This window comes from Copadichromis virginalis, linkage group LG20, assembly GCF_057382275.1.
Source record: "Copadichromis virginalis isolate Kocher_CV1m ecotype Utaka linkage group LG20, C_Virginalis_male_GT1.1, whole genome shotgun sequence".
Lineage (NCBI taxonomy): Eukaryota > Metazoa > Chordata > Actinopteri > Cichliformes > Cichlidae > Copadichromis > Copadichromis virginalis.
In genome coordinates, this window is record NC_140637.1 from 690,943 (window position 1) to 710,000 (window position 19,058).

General features: G+C 43.7%; 1 protein-coding gene across 1 annotated transcript in view; it reads left to right on the top strand.

Annotated features, from left to right (window-relative positions):
- LOC146683881 (ERC protein 2) overlaps positions 1–19,058 on the top strand; it is a 165,848-nt gene that overhangs the window by 80,983 nt on the left and 65,807 nt on the right. The window contains exons 13-14 of the mRNA XM_085444868.1: positions 6,561–6,713; positions 10,158–10,318. Coding sequence (XP_085300994.1) covers positions 6,561–6,713; positions 10,158–10,318 — 314 coding nt within the window. The remainder of the gene's footprint in view (positions 1–6,560; positions 6,714–10,157; positions 10,319–19,058) is intronic.

The following is a 19,058-nucleotide window of genomic DNA, read 5'->3' on the forward strand; positions in this document are numbered from 1 at the left end:
GACCTCATGATGTACCCTCTCTGATGTAATTTGTGTAGTTGCTTACCTGCTTAGACGTCAACAAGAGTGTTGACTCACTGTGTGAGTGCACACGTATACTTCTACTCGTCTGCAGGCTGAGGTGTTAATATACAGAGTGTAGCCATGCCAGGTTATCCCCAGGGGACGGATGAAGTAAAGTACATTTACCTTCCTGCCAAACAGACCAAGAGTCTCTCTCAGTCTGTTTTTCTGCTGAACTATTCTGCTATTTGTGTATTCTGGCAGCCAGCATTCAACTTCCTATTTCTGTATCTAAACAGTGTCTGTGAAACACACATTAGTTTTGCTGGAAAGAGACATGACGTGCATGTCAGGTACAGGGACGTGGGACACGCTGAAGCGGACCTTACCTAGTGCGTCCTTAGTGCGAGTCTTTTTGAAGTTACACTAACAGCTGAACGAAGCGCCCTTGATTCAGGTGTAGCATATAAATACAGCTGCAAGCTTTGGGACAAACTTCCTTCTTTCATGTGCGAAAAATAAAACTTACTCCAAACTCCTTTGGTGGCCTTTCTCTATTTTTTGTAAACATCTTCATATTTTGAACTCTGTCGAGCTGCTTGGCTGTAGCAACAGTCCCCATGAATATACAGCACTTTACATTCAAATGACATCAATCGTTTTCTAGATTACAGCAAAGTATATTTGCGCTCCTCTTGAATGTCAGACAGGCCTCCAAGTGCTGCTGTTCGTCTTTTAACTCGTTCCAGTGGAGGTGACCACATCACTCTAACTCTTGTTGACCTTCAGTGTTTACCAGATTTTACTGCTTGTTTTCGAAGCTTACACGGTCATTCGCCTTTATGTTTGTGATCTCTTTTACTCTCCTCGGCTCTTTGAGGTTCTTTAAAAAGCCCTTTCTGAAAATCTCTGATTCGTATTTTTTTTTAAATATTATTATTATTATAGCATATTATTAGCAGTGTTATCATTAGTATCATTTATCCTGAATACAATATAACCATCACATTTTTGTTGACTACATCATTTAATGTTTGGGATGGCACTAAATGTGGCAGACGCTCAGATATGTCAATTGGGAGAGATTGGAGAAGAAGCATCTTGGATAAGAAGCTTTGAGAAAGGCCTCGGGTCTGCAAAATTTTGTTATTTCCATTTATTTTTGTAGTTATTGAATATATTAAAAAATACTGAGCAAAGGAAATGTTCGTCTTCAAGCAGATACATGCAATCAGACTGAAATCCCTGTTTATTGTCATTGATCTGTGATGCTCCACCCTCCTGGTTTCCTGTGCTATTCTTTTCTGTTTCCTCTGGCAAGAGCCTCAGTCGGTCTTCAGAGCAACTGGCTGCACCTGAGAGGTGGGCGTGGCCAAGAGAAGAAAAAAAAGCAGCTCTTTCCAGCTGCTCTCATTCTTAATAAGTAATCTGAGCCAGATGTTCTGCATAACAATATACAGAACAGTTTTCACAGGACTACATGATTCCACCACAGCATTGCACTTGGGCTGAGCTTTGGTTCATCGTCCTGTTGCATTCATGTCACATTTGACTCTAGAATGCTTTCGTGTACAGACAAGTTCACGATTAACTCCATAACTGCAAAGTGCTCAGGTCCTGTAGCTGTAAAGCCCAAATCATCATCCCTCCTGAGGTTGTTGCAGAGGTTGTGTAGTTTGTTTGGTTGGTAATGTGCATACCTACAGGAAGTAGTATGTTCTTTTAGAGAGAAGAGGCCTTCTCCTGACAGCCCTTCCAAACAAGCCATACTTGTCTGGGATGGAGCTCTTAGGTTTAATGCAATTATTCTGAGACTCTGTTTACAGTCTGACCTTGGGGTGAATTTGCTGGGACGCCCACTACTGGGAAGATTATGGGATTGTGTTAGGATGAACCAGAACGCTCCAGACCATTAAACTTCTGCTTTTACAAAGATATGTTACACCTAGACTATAAAAGCTGCTGCTACTCACCTTCTTAATTCTGTGGGTGTACTTAGTTTTCCACAGCACTACATGGTGTCCTGTGAAAGCTCTTTTTTTCACTGGACTGTAATTCCTTTTGTGCTGACATCTTACATAACATTCTTGCATACTTTCACTTATCCATGCGTGCTTTATAACGTTAACTCCTTTCATGTCTCAACACAGATTTTTAGCCGTGCCAGCGGCATGGCTCTAAAGCTTTCTCGGTTAATCTTGATATTTAGAGAACTATTCAGTGGATTGCCATGAAACTCGATACAGACATCCACTATACTTAGTGCTTAAACCCTAACTTTGATGATCTACCAGCTTCTTCCACAACAAACTTTTGCATCTTTTTAACATTTGCGGTTCAAAGTTAAATGTTCACTGGATGAAATCTCATGAATTTGGCACACATTTGTCTCCTCAAGATGATTTTAATCATGTTGGTAACTCCTTCAGCAAAACCTCAATTCTAATACACTTCATTGAGAACATTCCCATCAACCTATTTCTGGGCATTAATAACTGTTACTATGTCATTAACCTAGAAGGACAATCATGGCAAACAATAGTGCGGTTACAAACGAGCATGCTAGCTTTGACAGTCTTGATTATGCCAAAGCTAACATGTAGTCCAAAACAATGTTGTGCTTAAGCTTTGAGGATATAGTCTCACTGAACCACAAAGGCGGCTGTAGAGTCTTAGACTTGTTTTAAAATGAACATAAAATTCACACAAACTCCATTAGAACAGTTTATAATATAGATATTTCTGTCTCCAGACCGTCTGACGTCAAAGACTCCTTTGATCCTTATGAGTTATTGCAAAATCCACTTTAACAGTGATTTCACATGTGCACCACATTTTAGTCAATTCGATTGCGCAGTTAAGTTGAAGAAAAACGTTTCCCCATTTTTGGGGCAGGTTTCAGAAGAAATTTATCACTTGGACATCAATCCAACATGAATAAGACTTAAGTTTCTTAGACGTCAGCTAATAGACAGCAATTTAATGTAATACATTTTGAGGTAACTATAGGAGGAATTTGTTAAAAATGCAACAAAGGCATACCAATAAAACATTGAAATGTTGAAGTCAGGTTACATTAGATCAAATATTCACTGGCTATGGAGACACAACATACAATCTGTATATCCGGTCGTTAAGTGATGACGTGACGAATCCTACTTCCGGGTCTAAAGTAGTCTGTGTTTAATATGGCTTTTGTGTTGTTAACATGTTTAATGTTTTGTATTTTCTTTTATTTAATCTCAAAAAGCTCCTAAAACAGTCAGTGATCACTGTTGACCTCCCTCGGCTTTTATTACCGCTAATCATTTATTTAAGCTCAGTTTTTAAAACCTTAGGATGTAGCTACAGCCCAGCCCATGCAGCAGTATATGAATGACTAACCTCGTATTGTGGATGGATTATCTCAGTTGTTCTCCTGGCTGAAGTTTGGTCCTTTTACAGCATCCTGCCATGCGATTACATTTGTTCCTGACCACCGAGAACACTCACGTTAACTTTTATCGAGTGGAAAAAAAGTTAGCTTGTTTATATTATGCTAACATAGCTGTGTCGCTAGCGGTCACGTAGCACATCATTATATACCAGCTAGCCCAACTTCAGTAACCCTACAAACGTCACTGCTGTTTAGTTTCTGTCTTCATTTATGCTGGAAGTGATAGCAGAGCTGTACGTTTTAATTTGTTTCCAAAACCCCGCAGTCAGGACATGCTATATTGTATTTAGATAGAAGCTAGCGAGCTAACTCCCTGCTAACTTCTAACTCCGTTAAATGTCATAAATTCCGTTTTCATGGATGCCTGGATGTTAAACTCAATTGTTACACCTGGTAGAGCAGAATGCTGATCATTTTATTAAAGATGAAAGACTTTAGACAGTTTTTCAACTCTCAGTAATGCCATAGTGATCGTTTGATATATGGACCTGCAGCGGAGTTTAGACCCAGACACGGCTAGTGACGTCAGACATTACGACCGGATTGTGTCTGCTCAGCGGTGAGGCTGGTTGTGGCCTCTTCCTTTCTCTTTCCACTGCTCTCTGTCTCTCTCTTATCTCTGGCTCCATCAGGAACACAGCACGCTCCAAGGGTAAACACACACAAACAAACTCTCCCAATCTTGCCAGAAGAGTTTGTGGGATGGAGCGATAACATCTCTTTGCTCCATTGTCTCCATCGCGCCACGCTGCACTTAACAAACACAGAGAAAACACATCGGAAGTATTCTCCTCAAACCTTCACACCGGCCTTTTATTTCTCTTTTATCTGTAACTGAGAGGCATCAGCAACCCTCGGTGCTCACCTGTTTTTGAAAGTGAATTATAGCAAGGAAGGTTTCTTCTTTTTGTGTTTTTTGTTTTGTTTTTTGATTTAGGGGGAAATGTGAAGAAAAAAAAGATTGTTCCCAGAGTCTGTAAACTGGACCTAAATTACTTATGAGATGTCTGGCCCTGCACACATATTTAGCATATTTTAAATTATGAAACACAACAGTTCATAAAGACTGAGACAGATGTCTGATCATAGGTGCACAGCTGCTGGAAATGTGCATTCTCTCACTCTCCGCTCGTTTATGTAAGTGATCGTAATCCCTTCATCAAGCCAGAACAGACCAGAGCCATAATGATCCTTCCTGGGGGAATTAGGTGATGATTGTTGCTGCAGAGGCAATTATCTTTACTTTTCTCCCCGTTCTCTGTGCTTTTGTATCTTCTTGCCCTATTTTTCCCCATTCTTTGTAGTCTTGAAAGCCAGCGATATTCTCGTGTTACTAATAAAACTTAAAGCAAACATGTATGCACAGACACATTTATAGTGCACATTCATACAGGGGCAGACACAGCTTTCTGGTTAGGTTACACTCAGGGGTCCAGCAGTGGCAGCCCCATCTCAGTGGGGTGTGTGTGTGCGTGTTTCTGTCTGTTGGGTGGGGTCAGACCAGTACTTGTTGATTCTGGTGCATCGAGTTACTGCTTGTCTGTCACATCCAATTACAGTTTCGGACCGTTGACGCACTCGGCCTGGCTCTGTGTGTGCGTGTGGGTGTTTGTCGCTCACCTCCAGCTGTGCCATGCCGACGTAACGTGCCACAAGTATCCACTTGTGATTCGGATGGCTTGGCAATGTTTTCATCACACTTACGGATAATCCTGTTGCTGCAGTTTTAGTCTGCACCACTGACTCGCTCAGTGAGTTAGCCTCCTGCACTGATGGGCTGATAATTGTACCAACCTTATACTTATTTCCTCTTCTTTAGTATTTATTGGAGGCACTTAATAAGCTATTCATGTGCAACTTGTGTGTTCCTGGCGCTGTCTCATAAAATGACTTTCACTACATGTGTGGAATCCATCACAAGCGATTTCTCTTGTAATACAAAATATTTTCTAGATCCCTGTCAGACATGAGACATGTGCACATTTACAGGGCAGCTAAAGCTGGCTGATGCCACTCTTTCAAAGATTATATTCACTTTCACAAACATGTAGCATCTATTTCTGAGATGAAATATCATTTTAACAGCAGTCAGCCAGACTTATTCTCACGTTTCCTAGAGAGCGTCCGGCCATCCCTATTACTCAACAGTGCTTATTGCTTTTCACATACCTCGTTCACATTTATATTTTACATGTAGATGTAAGGCATGAGTATATCAGGTTTGTGACACTTTTGTTGCTCCTTATGGACAGATTTTGTAGCGTGTTGCCATTAATTGTTCTTTCTTACATACCCTTCTTATTGTCATCTTGTGTCACTGTGACTCTACAGAGAATTATGGGACTATATGTTTCCGTAATAGTTAAAGGCTCATTGTTTGATATGAGTTCAAACCAGAATTTGATTGTAATTCTATAATTCAGATCTGGGGTTTAGTGTGAAGATTATAAGTTTGCTTTATCAGTTCATTAGTTTAACCATTTAAAATCACTGGAAACTGTTTCCTCGTCCACGTGTCCACAAAGCTTCTGTAGTGCTCCCAGAAAAGTGTGAACGTGTGAACTAGAAAGTGAGTCAACGCTTTCGGTGCTGCAGAGAAAGTTGACAAAAAAAGAAAGGTGGCGAGATGGAGAATCAGAGGGTTTATTATTTCTGTCCAGTGTTTTCTTTCACAGTTCCATCAACCAGGGTGGAAGCGGATCCTTTTCTTCCACTCACCATAGGTGTGAAAGGCCACACACAAACTGCATGTAAATGCACACAGTCTACTCCACACCTACAGATTCTCACACTCACATGGATGGCAGCAAAGGTCACAGCACTTAGAAACTCTTTCTGCCCTACTTCTCTCTCTCTTGTGTCTCGGCTGTGTCTAATTCTTCATGTGGGAAGTCTGTTTGCTTCTCTAGCTGCAGGATTTGTTTTTCTTTTCTTTCATTTCTGATTTAGCTAGAATGATTTTTTTTTTGCAAAGGACCAAACAGTGCAGTGTGAATGCAGATGATTTGTGCACCAAATCGTTTGAACATTTAAGAACAAACTATACTGAAAAAACATTCATCTTCCTGCTTTTTGCTGCTTTGCTTCCAAAACCCCTCCCCTTAAATCTTCATGCCCCTAGCTTCCTCTTTTGGCTTCCCAGGATGCCATGCGGGACACAGCTGAGCGGATCATGGAGCTGGAGAGGGCACTGAGAGAAAGCATGAACACCTCTGCACATAGGGAGGCTCTCTGGGCACAGGAGGAGGCTGCCCGGGTTCAGGCCCAGAGACAGGTTTACCCGGCGTAGCGCACGCGTATCGGGCGCCATACCACCATATACATTTACTCGCACGCATGCACACAGATAGTCTCGAGGCTCTCCACACAGGTTTCCTTGTGTACCTTTTAAACTCTGTGATCAGTTGATCAGATCATTCAGGACTTCAGGACCACTGCAAAAAACAAAACTTAACTGCGCCTCCATGTGGTTCAAAATGTAGCTGCAGGCAGACCATTATATCATTATTACCAAATGGGTAGTTGCCTTTTGTTTCCTCTCTGTTATTGCTTTTTCTTCTTAATTTACTTTTTATTCTCTAAACACTCTTTTGTTTATTTTATTCTTCTTGACTGAAATTTCAAACCAAAAAAAAGGAGAAAAAATTCCAGTGGCCTCCTTTCGTTTTTTCTTGTTAACTTTGCATCTTTGAAAATGTAAGCATACGTTTGAGATGTTGTGAGTTTATGTCTCTGTAAGCAGAGTGACTGACAAAGCTGGAGACTTGATGGAGCACAGGTTGCCCCTTTTAACCACATGTCCTGCTTATCTGGCTGCCTTTCTGGCTGCCTGCTGGTCCGTCTACAACTTTGAGCAGGCCCCAAAAAAGTTTACGTGTGTGTGTGTGTGTGTGTGTGTGTGTGTACGTAGGTGTGTCTGCGGTGGGAAAGAGAAACAAGGCAAGGGAGTGTGTTTCCTCTCGGTGTGAGCATGCATTTGAATGAGAATGACCTCGCATTACTTACGAGTGCCACAAGTAACATGAGAGCAATCGGCGGTTAAAACAAGAACCAACATTTTGAGGCAGAATGGCGGCTATATTGCCTCAAACACACACGTGTGCTTCCTGGGAGAGTTTAAAAGATGAAGAGAGGCCGGAGCAGCAAAGTAAGAGAAGGTCAAACTCAGTTTAGAAAATTTTGCGAGCGCCAACGCTAACTGCGGCTTGTTTTTTTTTGTTTTTTTTCTCCCTTCTTTTCACAATTTCTGTACTTTTGCACGCTTGACTTGCATTCAGCATGGATACTGTGTTTATCAAACAATATTCTGATTCACTGCAAAGTCAGAAAAGTATATTTATGTCTGAGGGACTTTTTGCACGCATAGAAGTAAATGATTCAGCTGTGACCTGAGATTACCCAAAGATTCAGGAAAAGCCTTTTCTAGCTGATGACACATTAACATTCATTGACCCCACGAGCCATAGTCACAAGCCTTTATTATAAGTCAATCCAAACCCTACGCATAGAAAACATACCGAGCCAGCGTGTGGTCATACTAGCGACTGAACTTGACACGAGCTGAACTAGAATGGAGTTACAGCCACACTGTTGACACAAGGAAAGCTGCCCGAGTGCTCAAGGTGCTCAGTCACCGATGCTCACTGTTCGCTGTCAAAGGAGTGAGCTTTGTCAGCCAAAATAACGTTACCACATAAGACGGGAGCGGTTCAGCATGCCATCATTTTAAAACTAGACAGTTGTCAGTCAATCACCAGTCTTGCCTCGGAGACTGGAAAAGAGTGCGTGGAGCGACTTAGAGAGGAACCAGTTCCTTTGAAACATCACCTGACTCTGGCACTGCTTCAGCCCGCCCTGCCAAACTCACATTCTCACCCCTCCTCTCCTCACTCTTTGCTTGATTTTCTTCTTTCTTCTCCCCTCTGTCCCAGAGTAATCAGTCTCATGATGTGTAATGCGCTGAAAGTCTTCCATCAGCCTGACCTGCTGAAATGGAGCATGGGTAATGCCCTGGGTCACTTTTTTTCACACCCTTGTTTTCTAAGTCTCTCACTCCCTCTGCCTCTCGTCTTTCTCATACAATCATCTCTGCTGTCCAGCCACTGTCCCGAGCCTTGCGTGTTCCCATCTGCCTTCTTAAGTTGTCTCACGCAATTATCTCCGCGCTCTCTCTCTCTTGTTCTTGATTTCTGCTGTTTTGCTCTCCCCTCTGTGGCGTTTGAACTAGGCCTTTGAACCAGCAACACAACGCAAACGGACAAGAGGGATTTGGCCCTTACCTCTGAGCCCTCAATCAGCTTATCAACTAAAGGGGCTTTGGGCCAGCCTTAGAAGGCCTTAGCCTGGCTGGGGGGCTTTGCCTTGAAGTTGAGCTAAATTAGCACGCACAGGCTCACTGCTAAGCTGATTAGGTCCCTAATTTCACTAAAATGCATTGTATTCCTTATTAATGATGTGATTGTGAAGTGAGGGCTAGCCTGGGTGGTGGACTAATAAGGGACTGGGAAGGGAAAAGTTGGTGCATGAGGGTTGATAGGCATGTGGTGGGTGTAAGTGGAGCTGTGTGTGTGACCCTTGGCTTTCAAGAAGAAAAGATTGGCTTTGTATGCACTCGATCCTGGAATCAAACAGTGAATATTAAAATGGTGTAAGTTTGGAGACGTGCATATTTTGACGTTGCTCGGTCTATTAACAGCTAGAAACTACTGAGGTCAATTGTTCTTGGCAGAGCTATGGGGTGTATTTTATTGAATATTTTGTTACATTTTGAAGAAGTTTTGACTGAAAGTCGTCATTTTCCAACCGTACTGTTTAAGTTTCAGCGCTCCGCACTCCCTTTGCTTTTTTCTTCTCGTATTCAGCGTGTGATATTCATGAAGAGTGAGCACGTAAGCTGACATCTGTGAAACACACCTAGAAAACTGGAGGAGATGGAAACTGTCCTGAAAATGTGTGAACCATTTGGCTCCTTCATAAAAGAGGCCCATTCCTTTCTCTCATGTCCTACCCCATGCAGTGGTTTTCCCCAATAATCCTTTTCTCTGCATTTTTCTTTCTCCTTTTTTTCTTCCAAACTTTAGATTTTTTTTACCCTGTATCACAAATTAGCAGCTCATCAAAAGTAAACAATGATAAATGTATGTTCCTGTTGTTTTACATTTACATCTGTACATGCTTGAGTAATACTGCATCCTATTGTGAAGTGCTAGCTGTTAGACAATTAGACACTTCCTGTCTAATGACGCCCTGAGGTCATATCCTGTCAGACACACATGTGTGTGCAGATACAGAGGATGCAGTCAAGAGGTTGATCATTATCCTCAGCTCTAAAGCACAACTGCACTTGAGAATATGATAAGTGAAAGGCGAGGGTTGAGAGGAGAGGGTCAGAACAATCACTCAGCTAACCTGTGACCCCGAGTAATTTCTCCTGCTCCTAAATGTCAGCTGGCCATTGATTTTCAATGTTTAGGCTGTCATTTTATGTCATCTTTTGGCAATCCAACACACGTTCTTGACACACACACAGACAGCAGATAACTTGTCCTATATCAAATTACTTTAGCATGCTCACTTCTGTGTGTGAGTGTGCATGCATAAGTGCAGAATAGACATGTTTCTTTGTATTATTATAAACTTATCTTATAATTAAGAACGGATCAATGTGGGTCCTCTAGTGTGTTTATACCACCTTCCTTCTTTGTCTTCCACTGAATAGCTGGAGGAGCTGATGGGAGCTTTGGAGAAGACGCGCCAGGAGCTGGACGCCACAAAACTGCGTCTGTCCTCCACTCAGCAGTCGCTGCATGAAAGAGACGGACATCTGAACAGTCTGCGACAGGAGAGACGAAAACAGCTGGAGGAGATTCTGGAGATGAAGTGAGTGTCGCAGTCACCTACATGTCTACATATACCGCACTCACTTTCAGTTACATTAGGTAGCTTTTAGTTGAAGTTTAACTGAATTGAGTACAGCTGTCGGCCCAAACATCTGTCTTTACAAAGTGGTTAGTGTTGTGGTTTAGGTCACAATATTAGAAACGTGCCATTTTCATGTGCTTATTGTTTAGGTTAAAGTTAAAGGCAACGTTCTTGCAGTGCAAGATGTGTAGTAAAATGAGTAGCACTGGATATTTTAGTAATAAGATGCTAACAGAGGGGTAAAAATTTGAGTCATGCTGTATCACTACTTTAGAAATACACCATGTTTTTAGGTAAGAAGTCACAGCACTGGACACCATGTTTAACATTATTTCCCTGAAACATCAGGACTGTGTGAATAATTTCAGTTGTAAGAAGTTAATTATCAAATGTTTTACTTTTTTAAAAATCATGTGATTTGATGCATCTGAGGCAGTTTGGGGTTCAGTATTGAGTCAGGGAACACATCAACATGCAGACTGGGAGAGTCTGGAATTAAACCACTGTCCTTTAACTTTCTAATCTTTGTTTTTGGCTCCATTACACTATTACATAAATGCCATTCAAATGTATCTCAAGTAGAAATTGTTGATCCCAAGTTAATGTTTTCAGTTACATAGTAATTTCTTAGTTATGCATTTTTAAAATTAAATTATTGCCCCAGTACCCCACGTGTTGACACGGAGCTACCATATCGACTGGTAGTGAGCGATTCTACACTTTTCTACTCAGTTTAAACACTTTCTTGCTACAAACCTCATTCACCCTTTCATACAAAAGCCCTTTTCTTAGTACAGTGCACTAACTTAATGTTCACAAACACTATAATAAATGCATTCAGGGGAACTCTTGGTTAAGTATATTGTCCAAGGATACTTTGACATGCAAGTTGGAGGATCGAACCCCTGACCCTCCGATTGGTAGACGACCTGCTGTACCTCCTGAGCCACAGCTGCCTCCGAAGGGGGGATAAAAGTACACTAAAAGTGTGAGTGCAAGTGACTGACAGCCCATAAAAGTAGATTTTCTTTTTTTGGCATGGTATGATGGGCACTGGCATGATTTACTCACTGTTTTATCAAGAACATTTGTAAAAATAGCAGCATTTTTTTCACTGCAGCTCATAAACCTGTGTCTAATATTGTATTAGGCACATTTATCTGCTCACCTGTTCACATATGCGTTCGTGTTTGAGTGTGATATAGACATCAGCTCTGAGGTGTATTCTGAAGCAGGATCAGCCGTTGTCTAAAGGTGCCTCGTGAAAAGTTCAGTTTATTGAGGACAGGTGGTGTAGTCTTAGATTTGTGTGCAGCTCTTGCTTCGTGTGTCTTTGTGACACAGAGGGAGTTAGAGCAGAAGGAAGCTTAGGAGGAGGATGTGTAGAACTGTTTGCATTTCCATGTGTGAGTGTATGTCAGTGGTTGTGTATGGATGTGTGAGTGAGTTCAGTGATCTGCAAGTGGCTTGGCTACATGTGCGTTTGCTTTGAGCGCTCTGATTGAAGGAGCATGGAACCACATATCTGCTTGTCATGTGCTGCGGAGAAATGCCTTTAATGTCAGCTACTCAGTGCAGTACAAAAGAGAAGGCTGGCACATTCTGTATGTATTGAAAACACAATTGTTAAAGCCTACTGTGGCTTCAGCTCTTCAGACCACACATATCTGATGTACATATAGCTGTATAGGGTATTTCTGACTACTGACAGCAGGGTGCCCTTTGCCTGTCTATCTTCATACACACACACAAACACACACACTGCTGATACAAACCACCTTCCTGTCTGTTTCAATTTCCACCCTCCAAGCATTACTGGGAATGTTTATCAGTGGAAATGAATAACATATGATAAAGTCAGAAAGCGTGGTCTACGTACAGTATAGAAAAATGCTCAGCAAAGTAGCATGTGATTATTTTAGTGAGTTAGTGGTCCGGTAGCTTATATTGATTTTATTAGAAATATGTCTGAGGAAGAAGGTTGTTGTGATGATTCGCTGACATGAACAACAAAAACAACAAAGTAGAACCTTCAGCTTTTGTTCAAGCCTGCATTGGTAAGACCTTTAGAAATGTGCCATTGATAAGGGGACATGAGAGGCATGAATGTGCATGTTTGTGTGTGTGGTCTGTTGTACACAGTTAAGTGTGTGTGTGCGTGAAGAGGTTAGAAGCAGGGGTTAGGGGTCACTGGTGATGAGGATTAAAGGACTGTTGAACTGCAAAGGGCAAAGCTTCGTGAGACTGACACACAGCTGAACAAGCTGCAAAGATACACTTGCAGAACGTACACACAGCCTCAGTGGAACTCGCATATAATCACTCACGTCTGCAGACATGCACATACTTACACAAACTGTGGCTTACTCCTTTAAAAGGGGCCATATTCCCAGAGCACAGCTCTGCTCCAAGTTAGCAGAGGGAAAGCTAAACAGGAAAGATAGAGCAATGAAAGAGAGGTAACAAGCGAGACACGTTAGGGGGAAAGCAGAAAACATTCGGGCAGAAAGAGGGAATGAGAGGGAGCAGAGAGTGGAATGGAGGGACTGCACATGCTGAAGCATTTCAAATCTTAAATCATGAGAGAAGTTTGATTGCATGCCAAGTTTCTCCTTCCCTCTGCTGTAATGTGGCATTTGTCAAGAAGACCAGCTGAAGCAAACCATGTGAGGCATGTCTCCAATGAATTGGAGAGCTTTCTGTGTGTGTCTTTAATGTGTGCATATATATGTGTGCGTGTGTGTGTCTGTGTGTGTGTGTGTGTAAGCCAGAGGGAGGTAGAGAACTCTTGGCTTTTCAACACTGTTAATGAAAGAGACAAGGAAGGAAAAAGCATTTTCAATACTCTCATTGCATTCTGGGTTTCCCTGTTCATCGTGTGTGTGTGTGTGTGTGTGTGTGTGTGTGTGTGTGTGTGTGTGTGTGTGTGTGTGTGTGTGTGTGTGTGTGTGTGTGTGAGAAAGAGAGAGGGAGAGCATTTTCATATTTGCCTTTTACAGATATAGCTATATAGCTGAATGCTTAATGCTTAAGAACACTGCAGGTCTCCTCTGTCACCCCACACCAGATTGAGTTTCCACCACACTGTACAATATTCACACACACATACAAACACTCACACTCACACAGATGGCCTCTGGAGGAGCTAGTCATTAAACAAGTCTTGGGTCATGGGGTATAGGTGCACAATAGAGAAATTATGTGTTTGGACATTTTGAATAGCTAGTCATTGAGATGTTTCCATAGTCTGAATAGGATAAAACTATATATGCCACAACATCGCAGTGGCTTACTGAACCTGATCCTTCTATAGACTTTGGGAATGTAGGTGATATTATCTCTGTTTACATTTCAGTGATGGAAACGACGATAGTGGAAAGAAAGGGGGGAAAAACAGTGGCAGCTTCGATGCAGAGTTGATAAAGCGGAACTTCTTTGGGGTAGCTAAGTGGCAAGTTGAAAAGTTAAGAGATGGAGGAAAAAATTACAAGACAGAATGAGGAAAAGAGGAAGTTGTATCATAGATTTAGGGAGGAAATAGTACATGATGGAGAATGATATGCTGGGCCAGGGATTGATGGAGGGACTGATGGATGTAGGGAGTGGTGGAAGAAAGAAATGTGAAGCTGAACTATAGCTGTAAAGAGTTGGAAGAGCCATATGAAGAGCAGTTGTTGGAGTAAAATGACCAACTTTAGCACAACATATATCAGCAAATACCTGCATCACACTGAAACAAAGAACGCATACCTTTTAAATATTTTTACTTTTCATGTGGAGCATCTATCCATCCATCTTCATCCGCTTTGTCCGGGGCCGGGTCGCGGGGGCAGCAGCCTAAGCAGAGAGGCCCAGACCTCCCTCTCCCCAGCCACCTCCTCCAGCTTATCCGGGGGAACACCAAGGCGTTCCCAGGCCAGCCGAGAGATATAATCTCTCCAGCGTGTCCTGGGTCTGCCCCGGGGCCTCCTCCCAGTGGGACACGCCTGGAACACCTCACCCAGGAGGCGCCCAGGGGGCATCCTTGTCAGATGCCCGAACCACCTCAGCTGGCTCCTTTCGATGTGGAGCAGCAGCGGCTCTACTCTGAGCCCCTCCCGGATGGCTGAACTTCTCACCCTATCTCTAAGGGAGAGGCCAGCCACCCTTCGGAGGAAGCTCATTTCCGCCGCTTGTATCCGCGATCTCGTTCTTTCGGTCACTACCCACAGCTCGTGGCCATAGGTGAGGGTAGGGACGTAGATCGATCGGTAAATTGAGAGCTTCGCTTTTACACTCAGCTCCCTCTTCACCACGATGGACCGGTGCAGCATCCGCATCACTGCAGCCGCCGCACCAATCCGTCTGTCGATCTCCGGCTCCCTTCTCCCAAACTCGCGAACAAGACCCCGAGATACTTGAACTCCTCCACTTGGGGCAGGAACTCATCCCCGACCCGGAGTGGGCACTCTTTTTCGGCTGAGAACCATGGCCTCAGATTTGGAGGTGCTGATCCTCATTCCCGCTGCTTCACACTCGGCTGCGAACTGTTCCAGTGCGAGCTGGAGGCCCTCACCCGATGAAGCCAACAGAACCACATCAAAGCAGAGATGAGATTCTGAGGCCACCAAAGCGAAAGCCCTCCGCCACTTGGCTGCGCCTAGAAATCCTGTCCATAAAAATTATGAACCGAACCGGAGACAAAGGGCAGCCCTGGCGGAGCCCATCACCCACCGGGACGAGTCCGACTTATTGCCGGCAATGCGAACCAAGCTCTTACAACGGTTGTATAGGGATCGAATGGCCCGTAGCAATGGGCCAGACACCCCATACTCCCGCAACACCTCCCACAGGACACCCCGAGGGACACGGTCGAATGCCTTCTCCAAGTCCACAAAACACATGTAGACTGGTTGGGCAAACTCCCATGCACCCTCAAGTATCCTCGAGAGGATAAAGAGCTGGTCCAGTGTTCCGCGACCAGGACGAAAACCGCATTGTTCCTCCTGTATCCGAGGTTCGACTAGCGGACGAACTCTCCTTTCCAGCACCCTGGCATAGACTTTCCCAGGGAGGCTGAGGAGTGTGATCCCCCTGTAGTTGGAACACACCCTCCGGTCCCCCTTCTTAAAGATGGGGACCACCACCCCGGTCTGCCAGTCCACAGGTACTGCCCCTGATCTCCACGCAACATTGCAGAGGCGTGTCAACCAGGACAGCCCTACAACGTCCAGAGCCTTCAGGAACTCGGGGCGGACCTCATCAACACCAGGGGCTCTGCCACCAAGGAGTTGTTTAACTGCCTCAGTGACCTCGCCCCCGGAAATTGGCGGGTCATTCCCCTCATCCCCAGACTCTGCTTCCTCCTCGGAAGACGTGTCAGTGGGATTAAGGAGGTCCTCGAAGTATTCCTTCCACCGCCTGACAATTTTCTCAGTCGACGTCAGCAGCGCTCCGCCAGCACTATACACAGTGCAGGTAGAGCACCGCTTTCCCCTCCTGAGACGCCTGATGGTTTGCCAGAATCTCTTCGAGGCAGTCCGAAAGTCTTTTTCCATGGCCTCTCCGAACTCCTCCCACACCCGAGTTTTTGCTTCAGCCACTGCCCGAGCCGCACTCCGCTTGGCCTGTCGATACCTGTCGGCTGCCTCCGGAGTCCCACAGGATAACCAAGCCCGATAGGACTCCTTCTTCAGCCTGGTGGCTCCCTTCACCTCTGGTGTCCACCATTTGGTTCGGGGATTACCACCACGGCAGGCACCAACCACCTTGCGGCCGCAGCTCAATGCAGCAGTTTCGGAAATGGAGACGCTGAACATGGTCCATTTGGACTCAATGTCCCCAGTCTCCCTCGGAATGCTGTTGAAGCTCTGCCGGAGGTGTGCGTTGAAGATCTCGCGGACTGGGGCCTCTGCTAGACGTTCCCAGCACACCCTCACTACGCATTTAGGTGCACCAGGTCTGTCCAGCGTCCTCCCCCGCCACCTGATCCAACTCACCACCAGGTGGTGATCAGTTGACAGCTCAGCCCCTCTCTTTACTCGAGTGTCCAGAACATATGGTCGCAGGTCTGGTGATACGATTACAAAATCAATCATCGACCTGCGGCCCAGAGCGTCCTGGTGCCACGTGCACTTATGGACACTCTTATTTTCAAACAAGGTGTTCGTTATGGCCAAACTGTGATTTGCACAGAAGTCCAGTAACAAAGCACCGCTCGGGTTCAGATCAGGGAGGCCGTTCCTCCCAATCAGACAACAGCCCCCAGACAACATAGCCCCTGGGATCCCTGGGTCACACAAACCCCTCCACCACGATAAGGAAGCGATTCATGGAGAGGTGGAGCATGTTTTCAAGTAATTGGCCACCAATTGTTTTTTTTTTTTTTAAATAAATAAAGTCAGTATTTAGTTCAAAAGAGCTTTGATTTCCTTAGTAGTCTTATACAGTTTTGAAGACACTTGGCAGGCAGGTTCTTCCAAGCATCTTTTAGTACTTGCAGCAGTTTGTCATTGGTTTTTGTTTCCTAATGAACTTCCCAACAGACTCGCTAATGTTAATATCTCTGTCGGCGATCATATTATGTGCTTCTGTCATTGAAGATGGCTTTTTTATTACTTTGAATATTTGGCAAAAAATGTCTTAACTTACATTTACTCGAAGTGATCTCCTACTTCTTCCTGGTATTGCTTGATGGACACAAATCTAAACTACTAAAGTAAGATTAAATAGAAAGCTTTAAATGCAATGATTAAACACAGAGAAAATATACTCTGAATAGCTGTTTCTTTGTGACAGTAACTGCTATAAGAATCCAATTTAATAACTAAATGAACATATAAAGAGACGTTGTAAATATGACATTAATATAGCTGTCTGCTTTTTCTTCTTCTCTAAAAAGGTTCTAAATAACATGTTGGACAGAAAGGCTGAAAATAACAAACAAGATCCTTAAGCTTTTTATATCCTATTATACCCACATTTGTCCTTGACGCTTGAAAGCCTTCTGAACAGTTATGGTGTGAGATTATACAAAAGTAAATTCAGGTCAAATGCCACCACTCATTTCTTTTATCATGTCTTCACTCAAGTGCAAATGAAATATTCTACACAGTGGAAACATAGCAAGACCTCAATTACAACTCCAGATTACATTCTGTCACATATCCATCTGCTGCCCGCTTACAGTAACTCATGGCATAATGAAGCTTAGAGCAGTAGCGACGTTATGACTTCAAAATCCCCAATGTAGACATCCTGTCTGCATAGCACCATCGCCATGGTTACACTGACTAAACACACAGAGAGACCAGCTGTACTGGCAAGGTCATGTCCCTGCTCACTGATCTCTCGCAGGGACCTGGACACACACACGCGGGTTTTCACAAACTTAAAAACGAACACACAAATGAATGCAGCATGTGCACACACTCACACACACCTTTAGACTGAAAAGCCTCATTTACACGTTCATATTTTCAGCAAGCCAATATAGGCAATATTATGTTTTTGTGGTTTTTCTAAAAATTACATTCACATATACTGACATCATTTTGCTAATGACTCTGAGCTCACGGAAATATATGACGTCACAGCACTTTGTACACAAGAACTTGAAGTGGATGCTCACACCTATGCACCTTTGCACAGCCATATGCGCACAATTACCGCGTGGCGTTATAGCACCATTGTTGTGATAGGTAATGATGAGACATGGAGGGTCAGTGCCGTATGTGAATGGGATTCTCTGTGTTGCAGCGATGAGGAGGGGCTGACTCCACATCACCTTCCCCTCTCTGAGCAAGTTTGTATGCGCGCCGCCTCGTGGGATCTTCAGCCCATTCATCATGTCTGTCTATGCTCCTGTGCCCTCTGACACATGTGTTTACCTTCGACGTGTGTGTCAGCTGTTGAGCCTATAGGTGTCTTATTATGTCAAGGCCTAGGCAGGCTCCACCCAGCTCCTCCAACTCGTCCTTTGAGGTTTTGTCAATGGAGGACTTCATCACATGGAAATGCTTCCAAGTCGCTTGTTCGGTATAGTAAGGTAATGGAGACTTCTTTCTAGATCCTATAATGCGAGCCGCAAGGGTGGAAACAAATAGTCCAGAGATACATGTAAAGTTTGCTCACGCATTTAGGTTTTCAAGTTGGATACTGCTCGGCTCGGCTAACACTCTTAGAGTTTGAATACTATATTTAACACTAAATCTTTGTAGCCATTTTCTCCTGGACCCAAATCTGCTCATGCCACAAGTTGGGCTGTTTTAACATCAATTATGGTTATATTTTATCACTACTTATTAATATTTTACTGGTGCCTATAGTCAGATAGCGTGCTTGGCAAGCACCGACTTACCCATTAAATACGATTTGGAAGTTCTGCACAGTTTGTAAACCCTGGTTTGAGTTTTGCATGGCTGCTGCACAGATGTACACTCTCTGTAAGCGTCAGTGTGAGAACTGCTGGGCCGAGGTACCAGTGAGGTTTCAAGAACCATGGAGTGGCTATGAGAAGTGGCATTGTCTCCTTAAGTTAAAGCGTAAGTGAGATGAAGGCTCATAAAAGTGGTGATGAACTGTGACACTCTGAGGACGTCTGCTGAGGGTCGACAGTGGATATACGTGTTTTGTTAAACTGATAGAGATGGAAGAGTCTTTCCAAAGAAAGACGCAATTTTTGTCCTAATCTGATAAATGACATATTGAAGTTGGAGTG